General features: G+C 39.7%; 1 protein-coding gene across 4 annotated transcripts in view; it reads left to right on the top strand.

Moving 5' to 3' along the window:
- LOC125766953 (protein sax-3-like) overlaps positions 1-18,763 on the top strand; it is a 152,329-nt gene extending 133,566 nt beyond the window's left edge. For 3 of the 4 annotated variants that reach the window (XM_049433076.1, XM_049433075.1, XM_049433074.1), the window contains 12 exons: positions 2,697-2,996; positions 6,441-6,710; positions 7,693-7,970; positions 8,072-8,285; positions 10,978-11,060; positions 11,227-11,469; positions 11,579-11,749; positions 11,860-12,882; positions 12,951-13,134; positions 13,266-13,470; positions 13,673-14,107; positions 14,251-18,763. In XM_049433076.1, coding sequence (XP_049289033.1) covers positions 2,697-2,996; positions 6,441-6,710; positions 7,693-7,970; positions 8,072-8,285; positions 10,978-11,060; positions 11,227-11,469; positions 11,579-11,749; positions 11,860-12,882; positions 12,951-13,134; positions 13,266-13,470; positions 13,673-14,107; positions 14,251-14,869 — 4,025 coding nt within the window. In that variant the 3' untranslated portion in view covers positions 14,870-18,763. The remainder of the gene's footprint in view (positions 1-2,696; positions 2,997-6,440; positions 6,711-7,692; positions 7,971-8,071; positions 8,286-10,977; positions 11,061-11,226; positions 11,470-11,578; positions 11,750-11,859; positions 12,883-12,950; positions 13,135-13,265; positions 13,471-13,672; positions 14,108-14,250) is intronic. The other variant, XM_049433077.1, reaches the window with a different exon arrangement.
- The last annotated feature ends 5,723 nt before the right edge of the window (positions 18,764-24,486 follow it).

Here is a 24,486-nt window from a genome sequence, read left to right as displayed (position 1 = left end):
ACAACAATAATCCTACCTGATCGGAACAGCGCGCTTTCATGCGGCAGCATCCTCAAATGGCAATTCCGTTCAAACCACTTTGTCTTGTATCTCTGTAGGGATTCCATCACATTGTCTCTATGCCCTTAAACCTCCGCGCCAAAGTACTCCCATCGTGTACGAGACTTCTATTATCCTCCATCAATTCGTCCCGGGGGCCGGTGAACTTAGTTCGGCGCGAGAGTAATGATGCTAATGGAAGAAAGGGCAGGAAATTAAATGATAGCACTAACCCGCATCCTCACGGTACGGTCTTGCTTTCGCTCGACCATATTATACGGCTCAGCCGGGTGAAGATCCACGCAAGTCTTCTTTGTTTATCCATTTCGCTAATGGTTAGTGCTTCCTGTGTGGATCCCGTCGATTCAAGGTGGAGTGATGTTGTGTCACATTGAAATTGATGCTTTGTCACTTTTATAAATAGGCATGAAGGTGTCGCCGAGGATTGATGATATTCGATTTTGTTACGCGTACGCCAGCAGGAGGCATAAATCTAACATGGCGAAATGGATACCAGTAGTGGTGTTATGCAGATTGAATTACGGCTAGTATCAATACGAAAGCTATCGCTGGTGGGGGTAGCATAATGGTGACCGTTTTATTGATGAAATTATCTACTGAAAAGATGTACTTTTTTCTGAATTGAAATAATGCTCTGATAATGATGCACATCTGTTTGAAATTTGATGTTATAGGTTCATTTAGTGAATTTATAGCAGCGAGCTATAAAAATGTGCGTACAGTGGAGGCACTGCATTAAGTAAGGCAATTCATCAACTAATAGTTTGCATAATCTTGGTTTAATGTTATTTGAGTTTTTTCTTTCAATATTTTATAGTTTTTTTTAAATTGAAAAATGAAAGTTGACTAGTTGTAGATTGGTTTTTCTCTTTTAATGGTTTGGATATTACAAAATTTACATAAAATTTATCTTTGTACTGTCCCAGCAAGAAGAACATCTTGGAAATTTAAAGAATGTTCTGTCTGTGCACCTCAAAACTTTGAGAGTAAAAATTCTTTAAAGAAGAACAAGGGGAATGGAGTAGCCCAGTCAGAATAAAAACAAATTGAGTTTTAAACATTTGCACATTTAAGACATTACATGATCTTCAATCCGCGATTTTGAAAAGGTAATACATACAGTAATCAGAAAACTATGTAGCGTGCATGAAGAAGGATATGTATAGCTTTTGAGTAAATTATGGAAATGCTGTAAATTATTATGAAAATACTGTAACTAAATAAATTATGAAAACATATAAAATTATTAGTTTTCATACAAAAAGCTTATCTTTGATGAGAAACTCTAAAATTGCGGAATTTTTACAAGCTAAGCTCCTGTTTTAGCTGTAATAGAATAAGCAGAGTAATTGTTCAAAGTATTTTACTCAAACATTTCTCCTTCAACAAATGAAATCAGAAAGCGGACAGAATCCATAAATGTTTAATAATTATTTTAAAATGTATAAAAACGTTACGATGGATTCAGTGCCCATATTTAGCTGACCATCACTGTAATTTTATTTTGATTTTAATTCACCAAACTCTGTTGTGGTTAACATTCGTATTAGGCTCGAATTGCAGTGGTATTTATATACCACATTGATGTCGCAAAACAGTAATTGTCCATTTTTTCATCCGCTTTTAGACGTACACCTACATGCATATTAATACAATGTCTAATTAGTGCGTGCTGATGTGCGCTTTCCTATGATGGCATTATTTGTTCGACAGGTTTCGCTGTTTGATATTGTGCAGTGCTTCACTTGCTAATGAAAACAAATCTGCATAAATTATGCACCTCCGTCAGCTCTTCCGCTACAGCTAGCGCCTACCAAGCTCACACACGCGTAAGACAATGGAAATGTTCTGCATATATAGCAGACATCGTCCTGACGTTAGCCCCGTCAAAATGTTGATTAACAAAACCGGTGAAGTGCAGAAAGCCGACACAGAGCCCCCACCGTGTGTAATGATACCGGATAATGACATACTTGACATGCATCGCACCCAATGGTGCACCGGGGCCATCTGACCGTTTCGCGCGGAACCAGTGTCATTACAGTACAGAACGGGGTTGGCTAAATGGATCGTTGTCGCTGCTGTTACATGGGCCCTGTTCTGTCACTTGACGCTTGTAAATGCATGTCTGCTCTGTGGCTGTGAGCGATAGTAGGAAGCATAAAAGCTGCTAAAGGACAGGTTGAACATGGCCGGCGAGTTTGCATTGCTACGGATCATCGACGACCGTTCAACATAGCCATTAGAAACACGATTCTGTTGCATCTCAACTAACCTTTATAATTGAGCTCCTGTTCGTTCGCGGGTCTCATAATTACCTGTGCCCCGGATCCACCATCGTGCATCATTGGTCACAAGTTCGAGCAATCATTTCACCTACATGCACTTTTGCATGTACGTTTACCACGGGAAGCAGCATAACCGATGATGTCGCGCACATGATGACTTCCCGAACGGGTTTTCTAGACAAATCTGAGCACCTTGTAAAATGGTGTCAATTCGATGATAATGATAGTCGCTAATGATAGCAAATAACAGCGTTTGCTTAGCTATTCAACGAAACCGTACTCGGTCCTTATCTTTCGCTTTTTCTCGATGATGTTTAATTTCTTACTTTTTGCTCATCTTCTTTGCAGTACTGCGGGATGAGTTCCGGGTCGAGCCAAAGGATACGCGAGTGGCGGCCGGAGAAACAGCTCTGCTTGAGTGTGGTGCCCCGAAGGGTACACCTGAACCAACGATCCGATGGATGAAGGATGACAGCTGGATGGATGAGCAGCTTCGGACCGCCAAGGAGCTCGGTCGCATCCGGATCGTCGATGGTGGAAATCTGCTCATCAGCGATGTACGGCCGGCCGACGGTGGACGCTACAAATGTGTGGCGTATAACGTCGTCGGTTCGCGCGATAGTTCCGTCGCACGACTCACGGTGCAAGGTAAGTGGACATGATAATGGGTGCATTTTTAAGTAAGATGTAACAATTTTCTCTTCATTGTGCTTGACGTGGCGGCCGTCGATAGTTAACTACATAATACGGCTTCCAAAGCTGAAGATCTCTGAAGAAGATGGAGACAGAATTTGTTGGAGTCGGTTGGACACGAAATAATATTAAATTATTGATACAATTTAAAAAGCATTCCCGTCCTCAGCGTCTGAAAGAGGATTAAATGTTTTATTAAATTGCGTTTTAATTCTATTAAACGAGAAAATTATTTCTAACCTTCCTAACGTACTGAGAACGAACTAGTCCTGTGTAGAGTAAAAAAAGGTTCTGAATAATGAATTAAATTATGTCATCGATATTACAACCGCTCTGTAGCAGACAGAGATGCTAGTTAGCTAAACGCATCGCAAAAGCGATTGTTTGCAATGGTAAACACCACTACACATTACCATTCCTCCTTGCTCCTTTTTCTTCCAGTGGTTTGTGTAATCGAATTGTAAATTAGCAGCTGTCGATATCCTTCTTCTCTGCCCCCTTGCATAAAACCACAACCTCATTGTGCCACAGGGAAAACACAAAGAAACCAGCCTTGGTTTGTTTTCCATTCGATTGGTTTTTATCCTGCTCATAAATTTTTATATTACTTTCCTTGCTTACGCCCATCGTTTCTTTGTCGAGTTTGGGGCGTCACTTTCGCCTCCAAACCTAAGGAAAAAAAAACATTCCCTCTTAAAAGTCCTCTGAATGTCTGGGGAAGCTAAGATTGGCATTGGGGGTTGGAGAAATTCACCCCTAAAATAAGCAAAAACCCACCAAGGCAAAGTCTTTGTTGTCCTCGGTGGAGCGCACCTTCTTGTGAAGGAATCCATAAACTAATCAAACGAGTTCCTTTTTTTGGGGAGCACATTGGGGGAAGGATTCTAATGCTTCCTTAACGCTACCGCTTATGCTGTGGGATTCTCGTTTCTGGGATTTATTCTTCTGCCATTGCCGGTTCCGGTCACGCCTGCAGTGTTCCGCTTGATGTCAGTTGATTATTGCTGACTTCCGGGGTATTGGCAACGAATGCACACTCATGGTGTTACTACTGCCGATGCTACTAAACCAAGTCCCCGCAACAAATGGCAAACGGTGATTGAGAGTTTGCTGGATTGTTTCATTTTTCGTCATGATTGCCAAGGGAGAAAGTCTTTCCCTTTGGAAAGGAAACGGAAATTCCTTAATTCTGCCCTGCAAAGCACAAGGGTGGGATCAGTATTTTCCTCAAAACAGTCTTAAAGCTGCACCGCCAGGCGTACCCGAACCGTACAATCAGCAGGCTTCTCACACACTACGGCCTTTCTGAGCTGTACAAACCCAAAAACGATCGACCGCAACAAAAAACGCAGGCCATTTCTTGGTGAGAAAATTGGAATATTGTGCCTAGTCATAAATCAATTCACCGTTTTAGTCCGATTCATTCTAATGATAGCACCAGACGGCCATGGTGTTGAAAATTGCTTCCTCCTAAGGGTATTCTAGTGTGTTTGGGTCATGATATGGTGCGCTGTATATCATGGCAAAGCGAATCTAGCCCGTACCGGAAACCGGTCAATGCGTGTGAAGCTATTTAGGCGTAGCACGAAACAAAAAAAAAACGCCAAGAAAAAACAAAAAAAAAAGAAAGAAATGTTGAATAGTGCGTAAAGGGTCCTATTTTGCTGACAAATGTGGGGTCTTTGCATTTTCCCATTTTCGTTCTATTAGATGTATGCCAGAGATGGATAGATTGTTTATTATGCCAAAGGTGAAACGATTCTAGTATGTGTGAATTGATGTTTGGAATTATAGCAAAAAAGTGCTAAAATGATTTCTCCACACTATTTTTAGCATGCGTATCGTACATCAAATGGATCTACCTTTTAACATCTGCTTTTTATGGGATTTTGGGATTTAGAGGTTATGATTTATGGAACAATTTCAAATCGTTATTCTTTTTTAGTACAACTGATATAATAACACTAATACGGCAATCAGAACACATAACAATTTGTTTGCTTAAATTGTCATTTGAACCTGCTGATCTTAGACTTGTTAAATAGTAGAGATGGTAATGTACTAATCAACAGCACGTTCATCCTGGGTTCAAATTTAGTTTGCTTTTTACTTCCGAAATATTCCGATAGAGGTGTTATTTTATATCGTTTATATGACATTAACCCAAGAACTGTCAAAAAGTGGTTTTAGGTTCTATAAAGAGAAGTAAATAAATAAATGCCGTCCTCAAGGTTTCCCGGACGAATTATCTTCAATTACACCTAAAACTGTTTTAGTGATTTATATCGTAAATCAATAATTCAACGTCTCTTGCAGATATTATTTATTCGGCATCCTTTGTACACCGTTCTCCGTCCGATAGTCTTGAGTCTCTCGAAGGCGTCCCGGTTTTGTGATGAACATGGTGAAAGATAAAGATTCCTTTCCAGTATGTTTTGTCCCGAAGGGTAACCATCCTTTCCTGGTGTTGTACTACCCAAAAGCCATTACACGCGGATGGGTTCAACGTTACTGCCTGTCCCCAGGAGCTTTCGTGCTTTCCACACAAATTCTGACGCTTGTCGAACCCTTCAGCGAAGACCGTGAACCCTGTTGCAAAGATATCTGGACACAGAGTAAACGTGACGGTTGCCTCCGCGTGCAAAGAAGTCCAATCTATACGCTGCGCCAGGTTTCGTTGACTCTGTTGCGTTTTCGTTAACGTCAACCGCCTCCGGGACACAGCAACAAAAAAGGGAGTTGCAAAAAAAATAAAAAATCGCGTCTTCCAACCCTTTTCGTAAGTTTTATTTTTGATTGATTGATATCGGTAAATCTGCGCAGAAGGCGTAATTTGATAGTTGTTTTCCACGGGTCCATTTAACCCTGTACGGTGCGCGGCGTCACTGTGATCATCATCGCTGGTTGGCCATCAAAAACCCGCCTGACGATATATCGTTGGCTGCCGTTAATTTTCGTTACTTTTGCCCTTAAGGGTTGGTCCCGATGCATCCGTCAAAGCAACGAAAATGGAGTTAAATACCGTTGCGAAAGATTTTTTTCCTTTTGTAAATGGTTGTTTTTTTCCCCCTTGTGAGACAAGGGATATTATCATGAAATGCGTGCTTTTTTCGGAGAATCAACGTATATTACCAGGGGAATGGGCGTTACTATATTTTACGCCTCTTAATGATTGATTAGTTTCTTGTTGTGTAACCTTCTTATCTCTCTGAAAACCCTTGCGGACAAAATTAAAGCAACAAAAATATTGATGTTTTTTATGTGTAGAAATCGTTAGATTATTTGCATGGAATATAAACGATTTAAAAATATAATGTTTATTGCTTATCAAAATAAATACAAAATTAAAATTACTACTCAACTTTACTAATTGTTAACTTCATATTTTTTTCATTACAGTGAAACCCTATTTTAAGCTGGAACCAATGGATGCGACAGCTCTGGTAGGACAACGCGTTCAGTTCCTTTGTGCTGTGGACGGTGATCCACAGCCACAGATATTATGGAGCAAAGAGAACGGGCACATTCCGGTCGGTAGGGCTGAAATTTTAGAAGAAGATCGTAGTTTGGTTATCCGAAGCGTGGTACCAAGCGATCAAGGTCTGTACATCTGTGAGGCACACAATACGATCGGTCAAATCAGTGCGAAAGCTCAACTTATCGTTAACTGTAAGTATATTTCGCGTAGTGTATTTTTTAGTACTAAATAGAACAATTGTACTAAAAACAGTTCTGGAATTAAGTTCCACATTTCTTTGTTGGCTTTCGAAGTACAATTCAACATCATATTTCATGTACATAAACACCTGCCACACGATGTTGTATTATCATTAATCATTTGTTGATGGTGTGTGGTGGGCTTTTTTTAGCTACCATGCTTTCAGTTTGCTTGCTGGTTTGTAGTGCCATATAGTTAGTTCATTCCCGTATGAAGGAAGTAAATTTTATCCAGCTAGCAATGGTCCCTCTAATGGCATCAACGAAAGTCCGATAAGAATTAACGTCAAAGATTTACGACCTGGTACATCCTTTACTTTTGCTTCGTAAGGGTGAAAACTTCCCCCACGTAACCACGCCATAGTTGGTAGCTTTCATTGTTATGTGCATGGTTGAAGTGTTTTTTTGTGCTTCATGTGCAGCGTAATATATACGTTTTAAAGTATCTGTAGGTATGTGTATCATCGGTTCTAAACCGATACTACCGCTGTCGGAAGCCGGGTCGGATTTGCTATCATCCGCACGGAACTCAGGGCTTTTACGAAACGTTTTTCTACCATCATATGAGCGTTTACAGCGTTTTTGTTTAATTTATGGTGCAAACTGTTTCTACGGATTATTAGCATTGTTTCTAACCGGGTTTTACTGAAGCTAGAAAAAAATGCTCTTGGTACACTATATTACAAGCACATTATTTTAAATGAGAATTTATTTAAATCCGTTTTAAAGTATTCATGTTTAAATTAATTTAAACAAATTGTAATTCAATAAAAATGAAAACTTAAATAATTGAACATTATTTCCGCTATGCTTTGAAACGTTTTTAGCTTCCCAAACTTTATCCGCCTTTGATCTTGAGACATTTCATCATCTTCTAATCGAATATGATCATTTCGATTGAGACTCATTCCATTTCTTTTTCGTTCCATTCCAGCTCCACCAACATTCCTGATTAAGCCCCAGGATCAGAAGACGGCCCTAAACGGGGTGGCATCATTCAAGTGCACCGCCTCAGGCAACCCCCAGCCGTCCGTTTTCTGGACGAAGGAAGGCTCACAGACGCTCATGTTTCCCAACAATACGTACGATAATATGCAGGTTTCGGTACAGGGGACACTTCAGATTCGCGGTGTGCAGAAAGATGACGATGGCTACTACATCTGTTCGGCACTGAGTGTGGCCGGTTCCACTGCCAGTAGAGCTTATTTACAGGTACGCCGTGGGAGAGAGTGAAAAATTGAGCTTCCACAACCAACAGCTCAATTCATATTCTAACGCGTCTCCTTTATCGCTCAATCGTACCATTCACACAGGTTCTAACATCGGAGGACAGCAATCCACCCCCGATACTGCAGATCGTACCAGCTAATCAAACACTGCCCCGAGGCACCGTTGCTACGCTGCCATGTCGTGCGAGCGGTAATCCGACGCCCGCCATTCGCTGGATGAAAAATGCGACCGATATCAACCTTTCCGGCGGTAACGGGCGCTTTTCAATCATCCAGGGTGGCACGCTAAGAATTGATGGTAAGCATAAGCTCGCCGCTCTGACTACACGCGTCGTCCATGATACGGACCTGATTGGAGGGGGGAAATTTTGTCGACCGGCACGATAAATATGTCCCGAGTAAGCGCTTTCTGTGCTATTACTACACCAAGAAAAGGAACCATTCCTTAGCGCTCACTCTGCTGGGGGACATTGGGTGACGAACCGAGAAATATAGTAATTGAAATACAACGAAATGGCGCTGATGGCGCTTTAAGCTTTGGCATCATTCTACTCGGTGAGCATGTAAACAGTCATGCTTGCATGCTGATTTATACTAATTTCCGTGCACAGGATACTGTTGGTTTTAGCATAACCCACAGACTTCCTGGCACGTTATTGTTCATGAAAGGATCACGCCAAATGTCTCGCCACCAAACCGCACCGAGTGTTACGACATTCGCAAAATTCTAGTCGCGTTTTTTTCTGCGTCTGTGTAAGGCGGTTCTTAATCTTTGTTTACAATGCTAAGCTGAACGTAAAAATAATTTTCAAAGTGCGTGAGAACGATGGATTATGGTAGCCGGTAGCGTGTTCGGTTCATATTTTCGAAGAACAAAGCAAATGGTTTCGAAAGTTGTACATGCAACATTGTTTAATTGTGCAATTGTGAATGGCTGAGATAATTGGTATACTTTCATCGGCAAAAGTTTACCTCAAAAGCGTGCAATCGTCATGAACAACGTTGCTAATGTTAGACGATTTGTTTTGTTTTTTTTTTTTTATTTGCTATACTTATGGTAAAATTTCTTGTTAGATTCGTTAAAAAATGAATATTTCCGTTGTGTGGTCTAAAATGAATCGGTTTTTTCTTGGGTTAAAATACATTCTCTAAGATTAATAGAGACAATTCTTTATACAACACTACCAGCAAGTTATACGATAAAGTATAGATGTAGCGAGGAAAATACAAAAAATGCCACCATTTTAAAGGATCTCCTCTACCATCTTTCAGTGGAAGCTGTCAGTAGAATAAAAGTCTAACGTCTTGATAACAGGGGATTTAATTGTCAGGCATTTCTCGGCAAACATGAAAAGCGGGAAAATAAAGCGAATATCCCGGGGCCTCACAATGCGCCATACTCTCTAGCCAGCATGGAAGATGGAAACGATAAAGCAGGAAAAAGATGCGTTGACTTGGTGAAAAATATAATTACAGCTAACAATGCGGATTACTTCTAATGCGAGTTGAAAAATGGTGAAATGATAAGAGGGCAAAATGCTATAGACTCACGCCATTTTTAATGGGAGATGGGAAAAACCACAACAGTGGAAGAATCTTTTGCACCAAAACCGGGACCATAATGTAGACGATCGTTCGTCTTTATCATTGGGGATTTTTATTTTTTTAATACCTGTCTTTACCCGCACTTCAACTTGGCGAACGAAATGGTTCGAGGTTTTGACAGAATGCTTCCGGGTTGCAATGTGGTTTTGCTACCGTTCGTCTATCAGACATTTCTAGGAGCAGGATTCGCAGGCTAACTTTCTGTTGGGACAGTGCATTTTCTGCCTTGTTACACTTTTATGGAAACGTCTTATCAAAGTGAAAAAAAACTAAAAGTTAATTTATTGCCCCTCTGTGGCTCTCGACGCAAAAAAAAAACGCTAATTAATCCCGTTTTTCATCTCTTTAATTACGAGGTGCTACGTAATGAAGCAATACTTTATAAGCTTTCTTTACTTTGTATGAAAATGATTTTTTACAGTTTATTAAATATCTCTTACTATAAATAAAAGATAGACCGAATGTTGGAACTTCACAGATAAATGGAAATTTATGTAAATGAAAATAATGATTGTAAATCTGCTTGATATGAAAGTCAATTGTTTGTAAACAAACAGTGTTTAAGTATTTTTTTATGTGTTATGGTTTGAAATGTCTTTTTTTTAACACTATCGCTAGATTGTACAAACTCTTCAATGCACTAAAGTTGAAAGAGATCTTTCAACGTTATTCTGATCGCTTTGGGATTCCTCAACGAGTACTAAAAATCTTTCCTGATGTAACAAAACAGAGCACATTTCTGGGAAATCTTTCCAGGTCGCTTCAATCCTGGAGCGGAATCTCGATTGTTGTGAAGATTGGTGTAATGCTTTGGCGCATCAAATAGTATTCATAAATAAGGCAAACGATTGTCGGCTGTCGTCTTCCTTACGTTTGCAGTATGGAAAGTTCCGCTAGTCACAGTATTGAACCGTTTCACAGGGCGCATACTATAACCATGTGCATGAGTTTCTCTCCACTTCCCAGCGGGAGGGCAGTAAGTTAGTACATGATGCAGTTGTGTCTCAGTGCCAATTCTTCCAGTGCAGCAGACAACTTACAGTTTTGTGCCATTGCTCCGCTTGCATAAACAAGCAAACGAACCGCCGTAGAAAGTAACAGATCATCTTCGTCACCACATACCGCAAAGCACAAGTCATAAGGGCACTTGGCACTGCATTCTCGTATCTCTTGCTGATCGGTGATATATCTGACATTTTCCCAAGCATCAGCAAAAGTCCCCCCTCATCCGTTCGGATCAAGTTAATCCACGGTCGAGCGGTGGATCCGTTCCCCTTCAATTGCTGGACGCTGTAGAGTCGGCCGTGGTTGTTACCGTTTGTTTGGTTGAATATTGTTTGTTCACTTCTTAACTCGAATGCTGCCGTGTTTGAAACATATTGCAGATTTGCGAAATGAGGACAGCGGCTGGTATCGATGTGTGGCGTATTCTGGGAAAGGTGAAACCTCGTGGAGCGCATATTTAATGGTAAGTCCTTCTGTATGTTTATTCCATAAAAAGCGTAGGTGAATCATTTCTTGCAGCAGTGTGAGAAGAACATTTATTTTAAGATCTCGAATCCGAGCTGATTGTTAGATTAGCTAACCCACTTTGGTTTCGTTTATTATTTTTACATGTATGTTATTGTTCGCAGGTTGAAAGTAACCTTTCTTCTATGCAACATCGTTCACACAATGCCGATCTGCTTCCATCGGCACCGGGAATACCGAAAGCAGTCAACATAACCAATAGCAATATCACACTGACCTGGACCCGAGGTCAGGATGAATTGCAAATGAATTCCGTCACCGGTGGCTACACGATCGAGTACTACAGTCCAGAAGAGAAGGCAGGATGGATCAAGGCAATGAGTCGTATACCTGGTTACACTGCTACGGTTAGTTGAAGATTTTAGATTGGAAACAAGAGTAATTAAATAAGATATTTTCAATTCAACGTTAAGTAAACTCAACTTATTTTTTAATTTTTGTCTATCTTCTTCTCAGATTACAAATCTGTCACCTTCCACTTCGTACATGTTCATTATTCGCGCAGAGAACTCGCACGGTTATTCGGCACCGTCACCAACATCTGCCATCATTCGCACGCTGTCGGCAAATGATGGAGTAACTATGCCCGAAGAGATAGAAACTGCTCGACTGGTGCTCAGTGGACAGGTTAGAATTTACTCTGGAAAAATTTCCCTCCATCACCCAGTACAATTACCTAATTAATACTTTTTTTAATGTGCTACTTGATGTTATTATTATATCCCATCTAATAATAGATATTGGAATTGGTGGACGCAGTAGCAATCAATTCGACGACCATTCGACTTGAATGGCAACTCCACATTAGCAACACGGAAGAATACGTCGAAGGTTTGTACGTACGGTATCGTAATCTTTCGGCAATCGATACACAAAGTTACAGCATGCTTACCATACCGATGAATCCCTCCGAGACGTATGTTATAACGGGCTTGGAAAAGTTCACTCGCTACGAGTTTTTCCTAACGCCCTACTTTAAGACTGTCGAAGGACAACCGACGAGCTCGAAGGTAGTACAAACTTTAGAGGATTTCCCTACGGGTGCTCCAATGAACGTACAGACGGGCATGGTAAACTTAACGACCGGGTTGGTAAATTGGTCCCCGCCGCTAGAACAGCACCTAAACGGTGTTCTGCTTGGTTACAAGGTGCAGCTACGTGCTAGCAATTCGTCGAAAGTTCTAGCGCAGATCACACTCAACGGTCCTACGACGTCGATCGTGCTCCACAGTCTTACCACCGGTATGACGTACACTGTGCGGGTAGTTGCGTATAATCGGGTTGGCGCAGGACCTTACTCAAAACCTGCCTATCTGATCATGGATTCTGCACACGTCATAGCACCGCCAAGGGCTCATAATTCGCTGAGCGAAATCGAAGGATACAGACAGCAGGGTTTGCTGCATGAGACCTGGTTCATGGTAGCGCTCGTCGTACTTCTGTTGGTTATCTTGACGATTGGATGTTTTGGTGCGGTAATGTTTTTCCGCAATCGTGCGAAGGTGAACAAAGAAATGATAAATGCTACGATCGCCGTTAATGCCAGTATGGATCCTAGTCGTCGACCAATGATGGTTTCACGAAGAGATGGACTGTGGATTGATCGCGGACGAAGATCGATCGATACTGATAAGGATTCTGGATTGAGTGAAGCTAAATTGTTGGAGAGTTCTCAAAACACTTCCAACTATGCGGATGTCAGTACGGATTATGCCGAAGTAGATCCAAGAAGTATAACGTCGTTCTACAACAGTCGCAAGGTAATGTTTACAAAAATAAATTTTTGCTAGTATCCTTCTTTCAATGCAATTTGTTTTCATATTGACAGTCTCCAGACAATCCATCGCCCTACGCAACAACAGTTTTGGTAAATGGAAACTGTAATGAGAATGGGAAAATATGCTACCAAGGGCTAGATGGATATATTTCGGGTGCATCAACTAATCGATCAGATCCAGCAACATATCTAGCGGGGCATCCGAAAGCTTTCACACCGGTGCCATATAATCAAGGTAAAGTTTAATGTTGTCATCCTGTATATATACCATAATACTTCACAGAATACTAACATGTTGACACACAACAATAATGTGAACGTTTGCTGTACTAATTGAATTAAACTACCCCACAAAACATTCTCCAGCCCCAGCCAACTGGATAGATTTCCTTCCCCCTCCACCGGAGCATCCGCCACCGATTCCACAAGCTTTAGACCACCATATACATCTAAATCATGTGTATCCCTCGGAATTGATCGGTGGTGGTGGAGTCCTTCCACCAACCACGACTGCGATCGGTTCTCAGGGATCATCCGTACGTTGTGGATCGGCCCAATCCGGTAGCTATAAGTAAGTAGCATTTGTGTGTACGCGTGTTTGAAGAAATTGTTTACCTTTCAACCCCGGGAGTTCCGGTGACTGGTGCTAAATGTCATCGAAACATACTAATACAGCTTTCTTCCTCCTCCTTTTGCCATTTTGTTGTTTTTGCCTGTCGCTTCACCGAATGTACTAACACCATACAATAATGACATTCATCGCGTGTTTGAAGTGGTGGTAGCGCACAACACTCATATCAGTATGTAGATCCATCCCTGCTAGGACGAGGATCATCTAGGAGTAGCTCGAACGAATGCACTATGCGTAACGTTCCACCGCTTCCATTGCCGCCGACCCAGCAGCAACCGCACTTCCTGCCGTACATGAACGGTACACCCGGTTCTGCGGAGCAGTCACCCTACTTCAACGATGAAGTGTACAACAGTCCTGTGAAGAACGGAGACATTAACTATCATCCGTATCGGATGCCTAATTCATCGTCGGCATCTTCCATATCATGCTGTCAGTCCAATCATTCCCGAAGCAGCCATTCGGCCGGTTCGAAAAACCATGAATTTCTAGACCAGCAACAGCAGCATCATCATCTTCAGCATCAGCAGCAACTTCACAGCAATATGATGCTGCAAGGACCTCCTCATATGAGCAAGTAAGTGTGGAGTGGCTTTAACATAATATTAAATTTTCTTTTGCCAAGTTTGCTTTTAAATAGAAAGCAGTTTCTAAGTTAAAAAGAGACATGTTCTTCAAAAAAAATTATTGAAGAAACGTTCTTAATATTTCCCTTTCCAGACTTAATGGAATAGGTAGCTACGATGGGCTTACCCCATCAAAGGTGGTGTCATTCAATGATCAGTACCAAATGCTAGATGAAAGCAACACCAACGGTGAACCCGGTGGCCGAACTGAACACGAAAATTGTACCTATTTCACCAACTATTCCGATGCGTCCGGTGCCAGCAGTAGCAGCGGCAGCGGTGGTTTCCGAATGCATCCAAAGTTTGTGAAAACCGTGCACGTAAATATTGAAAATGCCATCAACGGTAACTATCACCATCACCAGCATCAGCAGCAGCACCGAGATCAAACGATAGGGCAGCAGCAGCAACCAATCATCACCAATGGCCATCACAATCACAACCACCAGCAGCAACAGCATCATCCGTACGTGTACAATCAACAGCACCAAGCGCAGGAACCGATCAGCGAACACGAAGAGACTGAAACCGACAAAATGCTGACCGGTGGCAGTAGCTTCAGCGAAAACGATGACCATACGGTTAGCAACGGTGGTTCGGGACCGGATTCCGACACCCATGACGAGGTGACGAAGAAGCTTTGCAATGGCCGCGAAGATGGTGCATCCATTTGTCCGGTCTATGAAGAACCGGTGATGCATCAGTCCTCATAAATAGTACACCAGGGCCCCACGTAAGTAGACATGCGCTTAACCTGTAGATTTGTTACGCACCACCACTATACAATACTGTAAAAGAGTTTTATTTGTTTTGCAATACTCAAAAAACATGATTTCTTTACTGAAAGGATCGAACCGGAAAAAGCATTATCTGCCTATAATGCAAGAGGAATTAGAAAAAAACACAAGTGAATAGATAAAATACACTCTACATGGTCATAAGTCATCGTATGCCCATAGGGTCGCACGATTGAACTGTTCGATACCAAAACATGTGCAGTCCCTAGGAAAGTAATAATTTATTTAAGCGAGCGAAATAATGCGTCAGAATTGGAGCCATTATTGAATTTAGCATGTTCGTTGGTAATTTTATTTGGAAAATAATTTTCTTCTCTACGGGCAGGATTTTCAGAAACTTTTTAAACAAATATTTTTAATTTTGTTTTTCTCGGTTTAGTTTAATTATTTTTTACATTTAGTTTCCCCATTTTTTTGTTCTTTCGATATTTCTGTTCTTCGATTGCACGACATCAATTCATCTTACTTAAAATTGAATCTTTGGTAAACGAAAGGGAAACGATTCTAACGTGATGGACATGATTAATTTCACCTTCTTCCTGCTGTCGGACGCGGTAACGTACGCGAGCATGTGGTGTGGTGTATTTGGTGGTTCTGTACGTCTGGCGTTGGAGCAAAACTTAATATGACAACACACTTCCGTTGCGTGTTAACCCGTCCAAGCGTTGGCCAAGTGTTATCCTCCCGGGTCGATGACAAGCGTGTGTGGTGGCTTCTAGTTGTGCTTCGAACATGGTTCATAATTTATATTTAGCGACTGGCGGCCACTCGTCTCTTTCTCTCTATCTGTTATAGAATGGTTGTGTGGTATCGAGCAAACGAACATAGACCATATCTTATGATGTGCAGCGAACTGTGTACTTAACTTCACAGTGCATCCGCCCGAAACAGAGCGTACCGGGGATCATGTCAAAAATGTTTAGTATCGCGACAAGACTGTGTGGAGAGCTGGTTGAGCGTTTCAGTGTCTGAAATATTGTTCAATAATGAAGAGACTAGCGTGTGTGTCTGGCTCCAATAGCTTGGCTCATGTCTGCTGCACTTCATCTGTACGGTGCGAACATCAGTGTAGACGATGCACTGCGGAATTTGGAATGCATCTGCAAAATTCCATCGAACATGATTCGTCAATTTGTCTGGCGGAGTAAATTTTTGCGTGTTTCTGGAAACTTTCACTTATTGTTTGGTTTGGAATTAGAATGTTCCGACTGAAGTGATGGTATTATGTGTATTAAGCATTTTTCTTTTTTTTAATGTATGGTTTATATTGGATTGGTAATTCGGGTATTAAATTTTGTGTAAATTTTGACGCTAAATAAATGAAAATAGAACAACAAAACAAAACACATGTTTTGTGAGGAAATTGAAACAATACAATCATGCCTTCTCCCAATTTTAACCACCTTCCTTTTCATGTGGGTGTATCATTTTCGACAGCCCCATAGACACCAATGTTTCTACCCAGAAAGCGTTAGGTTCTTTCTACGGAGTAGGTTATTCATCATCCTGTCGGAATGAAGGAAAGCTTTCTTCAATTTCCGTCAGGATACTTGAGACGAACAATGCTCACCAGGAAATATGGGTGTTTTTTGCTGGCGTTTCGTAAAAGATGTTTATTGTTATTGGTATCATAAAAGTGGGTCTTAATGTTCATCATAATTGTCGCCATTAACGTTCTCTTACATGGAGGGAACATTTGTACAGCAAAAGGAAGAAATGAATCAAATAAAATTCATCATGCGAATGATTAGGATGATGTGTACAATTTTGGTGGAAAACACAATGTGCCTGAAGTTGTATTGGTGACTTGTGTATTTTTGTTTAAAATTTGTTTACTTAAAAAATATTTTTTTTCGTTTTCTACATTAAAATTATTAGCACTTTTACTAGCAAGTAGTACGTAACAAATTAAAAACAAAACTTGCTCAAAGAAGAAAATTATTTTCCAAATGATATTAACAATCGTTTCTGTTCCACCAATGTTGTTTGAGTGTGCGCGTATCACGTAACGGAGCAATATCAATTAATCATAATCAAAATTTAATTAATTCCTAGCGAGAACGGTAGTAATGAAACTTTCATTAACCCAATAGTGAAATGTATTGCAACAACAGTTTAAGCTCAGTACAGACAACACGCAAAACAGAGAAACATAATCGAAACAAGTTAAACGAATGAGAATAGGGTAACGATATATTGGGTTTTCATCAACTATGGTACTGTAAAGTTGAGTTGATCAATAAAGTAGAGTGAAAAAACAAGTGTGCAACATCGGCAGAACGTTAAAATGCGATCCTATTCAATCTACGTTTATTCGAAGATGAACAACAAATTCTGATATATGTGTGTGTTGTATTTGTACCTGTGATATTATTTAATGTGATAAGCAAATACTCTGAATCGGTAGCAAGTTTCATGAGGTTTATCTTTCAGTTTCCAGTCAGTAGTCAGATCCTCTGTACTTCGAATTGCTTCTTAATCAAAGCGGGAAAGATAATCATTATTCTTTTTCTCTTCTCATTGAAAACAATTGCTACTAACAAATAAAAAAAAATCTCTTTAAGTGTATATCTATCCTAAACGGTACAGACGATTTTGCTAGCTCCTAAGAACGAACGGAAACGAACAATGTACAGGACACAAATATATACTATAAGCTATGAATGAAACCGCCATAAACACAATAATCACAAAAAATGCTCCACAGAGTAGTAAACTATAGCAATATATCTTTCGCTCATGATACAAAAATCGGTAAATAATTTACAGCTAATGGATGAGCAAAAATGACATAAAACACTGTGTGTGGGATGTTAGTAAAGTGTGACACATTTGTTTGAACTTTGAACAAGTTCCATTGCCGCATGAAATCAAGCGCACAAAACGAAGGCAGGTGAAAAGAAAGGAATGATGCTGACAGAATTTTTGGAATAATAGAATTCCTACATCATTATTCAAAGCAAAGCGTGATTTGTTCTTGCATATAATAGTGAAACGAAGTCTAGAAATCTCAAGGACTCACTCCTATAAAGTCTCTCTCTCTTTAGCTAGCATATAAGACAAGGCGGACGTAACGCTTCGAAGCAATCTTATAACTAGTAACCAACATACACTAATCCTGACATTATTGGAAGCATCGTTGCATCATACGCTATCCCCATTTATTCCCCATCCTACGTCAGAAGAAGCTTCAAGTAGAGAAAATGTCGCTTACGCATAATGTATGTAGATGATGCAACCCCCATAAGCATGAATCAACAAATAGTAAACCACCCAAAACACAAAGTAAAATAACGAAAACAAAACTGAAGAGCTAACATTTTTGAATAGAAAAACAAAAAAACGAAATCCACACGTGTGTGTAGCTTTTAAGCGAAACAATGAAACAGGAATACAAACGGCAGGACGTATTACTTTACGGCATGATTTTTCTACCGTTTTTTCTACATATTTTGGCCCGTATAGAGCGAACCGCGACTGGCAGGGGAAACATTTGAAGCTACTATAATGGTAGGTTACTTATTTGGGTAAGAGGAACAGAGGGTAAGAGAACAGGGTAGGTAGTTGTAATGTGATTTTGACGCGCACACAAAACACACACTCGCGCTATACAGTGTTCTGACAGGTCGAAATTAGTAGTTTGGAAGATCACATTACGACACGAGTGTGGTGGACAAACGTGGTGAGATATGCTGGTTATTGTGTGGCATTGTGAGATTGAATTGGTCGGTTACAGTGAATACATTAGGAAGATCACGGCAAATGTAGAGAAATTGCAAGAGTTGTAAATAAAATATTAAAATGATAAAATAGCGTTTGTAATCAAATGTGAAATTAGAAGAATGTTGAGAAAAATTATTAATGCGGTATGATGTAAAATAACTAAACAAAATTATTATTTTCTTTCGCGTGTTATTGGCTGATAAATAGTATCCATCGGTTATGCGTCGAAGAAGAAGGATTTTTATTTGTCCTCTCCATTTATAAGTCTTGAGTGCCCCTGCAGCTCAACCATTGTCAACTTAAATTTGACTAAACTGATCGCGCATGGGTTTATGACAGAGAGTGCAGTACTTGCATGAGCATACTTCCACCCGCACGCCATGACAGAATGTCATAACAAAAAATGTTTACAATAGCTTCACGTGTTTTCGCGGTCCGCGGATAAAAGATGATATAAAAAGACAAATCACTGTTATCGGACGCGTAATGTTTCGCTTTGTCGCGGTGTCGTACGTGTTTTGCGTTGTGTATATTGTTTAATCTTGCGCAGCTGCCTTCGACGCAGTGGCAAAGGTCCCCCGCGTGGCTTAAGTGTTTCAACCGTGTAATCGTCTGTGTTGTGCTTGCCGGTTCTTTTTGCTGGTTTAGTTTCGTTTTCCGTGCAGTTCCGTGCAAAATGATCCGATGATTTTCGACAGTCCAGTTTTCCCAGCTTGCTTCCGGTCAGTGGAAAATGTTCCCGCCGTGTACGACGCTTGGATTGGTGTATGGCCGTCTCGAGCAATGGAGGCAAAGCCTGCAAGGTGCGTTTGCTTGTTTGTATGTGTACCGCTTTGCTTGCTTCGTACACAAACAACAGGCAACTTAAATCGAACGAAAGTTTACGTGCGTAAAATTTGTGATCGTAAGAATCCGTAAATTTAATACCACTAATTGGGCAAATCTTTCATTCAGTAGAAATTTGTTTAAAATTAGAAGAAAATTTTCTTCTCTGCTATAAAGTTTTTATTTCTGAATGAGTTTTTAAGTGATCGAGAGTTTCAATTAACAGAGTTGCAATTAGAAGAAATTGTTTATTTGGATTACGTACTATTACGTAGTTTTTATTGTCTTATTCTACAGTCTTATGTCTTGTTTAAATCTGAATATGCAACAATTTCAAATATTTTTAACGTTACTGATTTAGTTCGCGAACTAAACACATCAACAAGTGTTTATATTTCACAATAAAATATGAATAATAATTTTATCTATCTTTTCACGAGTTGTTTTCAAAATTTAAAAAAAACGCGAAAACCAAGAATTTGTAACATTGTGTTACGTGCTGTAAAACAAATTATTCAACATAATTTAGTTTAAAAAATACTTTAAGAAATCACAGGATTCTAAATCCGGTTTTATTGTACTTCAATCACAATATTTCTGAATTCTGAAATTCTGAATTCATTAGAAAATTAGTCAGGCTCGCACGTGTTCGCAGTATGCGATAGTTTATTTGACAAGGATCGTATTTTATTCGCTTCGCTATCAATCTCACCTTAAGCTTCGCCATTTCGCACCCACCGGTGTTCCCCGGGGTGGATTTATGATCAGTAACGTACGAAATATCCGCTTTGCACGTGGTTCCCGAAACAGATCGCTCGTACGGGGGGGAATTTAATCAAGAAAGTGCTCCCAGCTTACCAGACACCAGAACCATTTGCACAAGTCCTGTGATCCACTAGAACGCTGTTTGAGCATAGACTACGCCGAGAGATGGTAAGACCTTTCTCTAATCACAAAACCATAATCAAATGAATGCTAACTCTGACGTTTTGTTTGCGCTCGTACGAGCGAAACGAAGCAGATGGGTGTGGAATTACTTCGGAAAACAGATTCCGATTTTATTGTAATGAAAAAGCTAAATCCCTGATAAGAAAAACACCAGGTAGCTCCATCAGGCGATGAATGTACGGCGGCTGAGCATTAAATGAAGCATCAGATGTGAATTATTTATATACTTTATTATAAAATTATAACAAAACTTTTCACTATTTTAGGATTTTCTACAGTGCAGTGTGCTATATAGGCCTGTTAATTGGTAAGTGAAATTTACTTCTCTTAAACTTCGCATATATGCTTAACCGTATTCAAAACTCTTATCGCAATCAATGCATCTGAATCGTCACATAACATTACACAACAAATGTGCATTATTTCGAAACCCTCCCCATGGGGCTTTACAATCATGATCGAAGTCTAGAGCCCTTTATTGCATTCTGTAAATTAACAAAAAAAAATCTTTTCAAACTCTACTTTGTCCGCACATTACCTCACATTATGGGGTCGTTTTTAATACGTTTTATAATGTCAACGAAATCTTCTTCTGAGCTTCCGGCTTCAATGGCAATAGAGAGAAAGAAAAAAATAAAGGTTTCAACATACAGTTCCGCTGTGCCCAATGTCTGATAAGATCTGGCGAGCTGGGAGAAATTGAAATAATGGAAATAAATGCCATTCTCGCAGACGTAACCACATCATTCTGCATTTGATGAAAGTTTTGTACCACAAGGGGAAAGGTTTCTATATTTATGTTTTATAAGGTAGAAGGAAGGCAACGTTTGCGGATTTTTTTTGTTATTGCTCCCTTCATATACATATTGCTGCTATCATTCGTACCGGTTCCGTCTATGGTCGCTTGCAGATGTTGTACCGTGCTGCCGAATCCGACTCGGTAACACTCCACGAACGTAACATTCCGACGTTGGCCTTTCATACGACGGGCTTCTTCTCGAGATCCGTATCGGAACTCTATTCAGCCTTTTGTGATAGTCAATTCGGCTGTACACACCGGTCGCTGTGGAAGCTTATGTGGGAAAAGCAAGGCTTTACCATCACTCTTCATTGGCATCAAGAGGTTGGTAAGTTTGCTCACTACCGAAAGTTCGTCTTTCGGTGGTCTTGATTCGTTGCTCTGGAGTGTGAGACGCAGGGTAGGAAAATCTACCCATGAATTATGACTTTGGTCTACTTAACCATACACACCTGGCACCACAGATGGTACGGATGGGAATGTGGAAAAGGAAATCAGGCTTTCCATCAGATCGGGAAAGAGGCGAATTGAATTGAAGTTTCGCTTTTTTCTTTGCTGCTCGTTCCGAAAGATTTCGTAAAGTCAGGAAAATTATACCATATTCCTTACTAGGATAAAATGTGCATTTTTTTTCTTTTAGTCATGACCATAATTGACATCATTTGCATGAGAATTCAATCCATCTGTTGCTTTGAGGACATTCTTCTTTTTTTCATTTATGGAAATAACAATAGGCGTGACAAACGTTTCTCAAAAGTCGTTAGCGAGTAATAAATGAAGAAGAAATGAATTTTTGATTAAGAAATATTTGTAATAAATAAATGGTTTTAAAATTAATTGAGTGATTATTGTCCACATTGAAGCACACTTCCAAACAATTTCACGATGAAGTTATATTTTTCCCAATGCGATTCGATGTACCTTTTTAAACAGATCTTTTTTCTTTCTGCTTAAAACTTTTGCTTCCGAATTGCTCCATGTCGAGGCAAATGTTACACCAAATGTAGAATTGTTTTTGCAACATCAGAAGTAAAACGGGAGAAAGGAAAAACTTGAAACCCAACGACTTTGCTACTTTGCGCGCTTTGTCCACGTGCGAAAAAAGGCAAACCAGTTTGTGAAGAAAATCAAAAGTCAAAATGTTTCCTGTAAGGCAACGAAAGTAAACTCGGAAAGTGTGTAAAAATTCGATCCGTTGCGCACGATTGCGTTTCGGCCAGGGGTGTCTTTTTCGGGGTCTTTCGTGCCTTTTTTTTGTTGGTGGTGTTGGTGTGGAACTCCGTACAAGATGTTACACTTCATGTAATGCAAATGCTTCCACTCAACTGATTTTTACCTTTACCACGTTTGGGATTCGGTATCGGAAGAAAACTTTTTTTTTAAACTTGCTTCCGCTTCCTCTTTTTGCCTCATCCTTTTCCCGATCGGCAATAGTAGAAGACGATTGAAGGTGGTGTTTTATTTTTTTTATTTACTGAGCTGCGAAAGGATCACGTACCGAGTTTATCCTCTTCTCACCCATTTTTGCGAGGAAGGAACTAGCGCCGTTTGTTTTATGAATATTTCACCCGTAGAAGTTCGTTCATAAATATGCAAGATTTAAAGTTTGCAAACAGAGGGAGGGATTCCTTTTGTGTGTGTTCTTCTTTTTTTTTGTTTTCACTGAAAATGGTAGAAGTCTTCTTTCCACGCGAAGGTTGACCGTTTGTCGGCAAGTAATGGCCGTAGAGCGAGCGGTGTGTTAGATAGCGCTGGAAAGTAAAGTTATCGCTAGTGAACTTTCGGATACGCATCACTAAATTGCCATCAGGGTGTATTTTTTTCTCTTTTCCATTTTTTTTTTGCTTTCCTGTCCCGTTAGCCGGTACTTTGGTAAGGTCCTTTTGTTGAAAGTTGTGGTCATTGGCCGAATATTGAGTTGTGCTTGATTGGGTGCTGGGATGGGATGGATAAAATGTACGCGATGGCACGTACCGATTGCCCATTGCGTCTGATATTTTCTTTATTTATGGTTGATTTTGATAATATTTGATTTGCAGAGATAGAATGGAAAATTGTAAACCATCCAAATGTTGTTGTTCTTTGTATAATCATGCATGTGAAAGAGACAGTGTAGTTAACCTGTTTAAAATGGGTTTAATCCTTCTCAGTGTTGAGTCCAGTCGAACGACAAAACCCCGAGTTCTAAGGATATTTCTGCATCGTGTAAGATTGCTCGTAATAAAAAAAGGTATTCGTTTTGAGGGAGTTCTCTTATCCTTTAAGTTCATTCTATGTTCACTATAGCTCGATGCTATAATTTTTGTTAGTACTAATGGAAGTTCATTATCGTTTAAACTAGCAAGTTCTCGAGTCCATATTCTTTGCTTGTAATATATTTACCACATCAGGAGACGGAAGGAAAGGAAATTCATTTAAAATGAAATTCATGACAAAAATTGTAACAAATTCATGTAAAGAACGTAATTAAATAAAAAAAAATTTGGTTGCTTAAACTTTCTGCTACAAAATGGAGTTTTTTGTCCAGTAATTTAGCACCAAATTCACTTAAACACTCTCTATGCTATTTGTGATCAAGGATCATAAAAAAAATCACAATAAAAATAAAAAAATTGGTTAGCGGGCCACATTGCAGGATGTATTAATATAATAATGAATTGAGTAAAGCTCCTTTTAACCGGTCTGTTTCGGACTACACGCATTGCCGGATTCTTGAAAAATGAATTAGGATTTAAAACCTTTTTTATTTTTATTTTTGAGTGTTGTGTTAACCGGGTGTGTTTTGCACTTTTAGTTCTTAATAACATTTGATAAAATGGAGCTGTTATTTTAAAACTTTCAGAATAGATGGGTTCCATGTTGCTCATGCCTGCCATATTATAGTATCTGATCGACATTCCTTTCCCCAACCTTCAAAAATTGTTTAAATTGTCAAACAAGGAAATCCCTGTTATTTTGTTGCTTTCCCTTTACATTTTTTTGCATGTTTTATGTAGTAAGACAATTGTTGCAGCGTCAGAAAAACGTGGAAAAATTAAATCAATATTACTGATTAAACAATGTTTAATTTGGAACGGGAGTCGAACAACGGCCATCGGTGTACTAAACCGATAGCCGAGGTGGAGGGCCATTTCTAATCTAACATGCACAACTCATCTTGTACTTGGTGTTCAACATGTGAAAATAAAAAGTTTGGAATAATATATTATTAATTTCATTTTTTTTCAATTTTAAATTT

Source organism: Anopheles funestus, chromosome 3RL (assembly GCF_943734845.2).
Source record: "Anopheles funestus chromosome 3RL, idAnoFuneDA-416_04, whole genome shotgun sequence".
NCBI classification, from domain to species: Eukaryota; Metazoa; Arthropoda; class Insecta; order Diptera; family Culicidae; genus Anopheles; species Anopheles funestus.
This window is presented reverse-complemented; position numbering and strand designations above follow the sequence as displayed.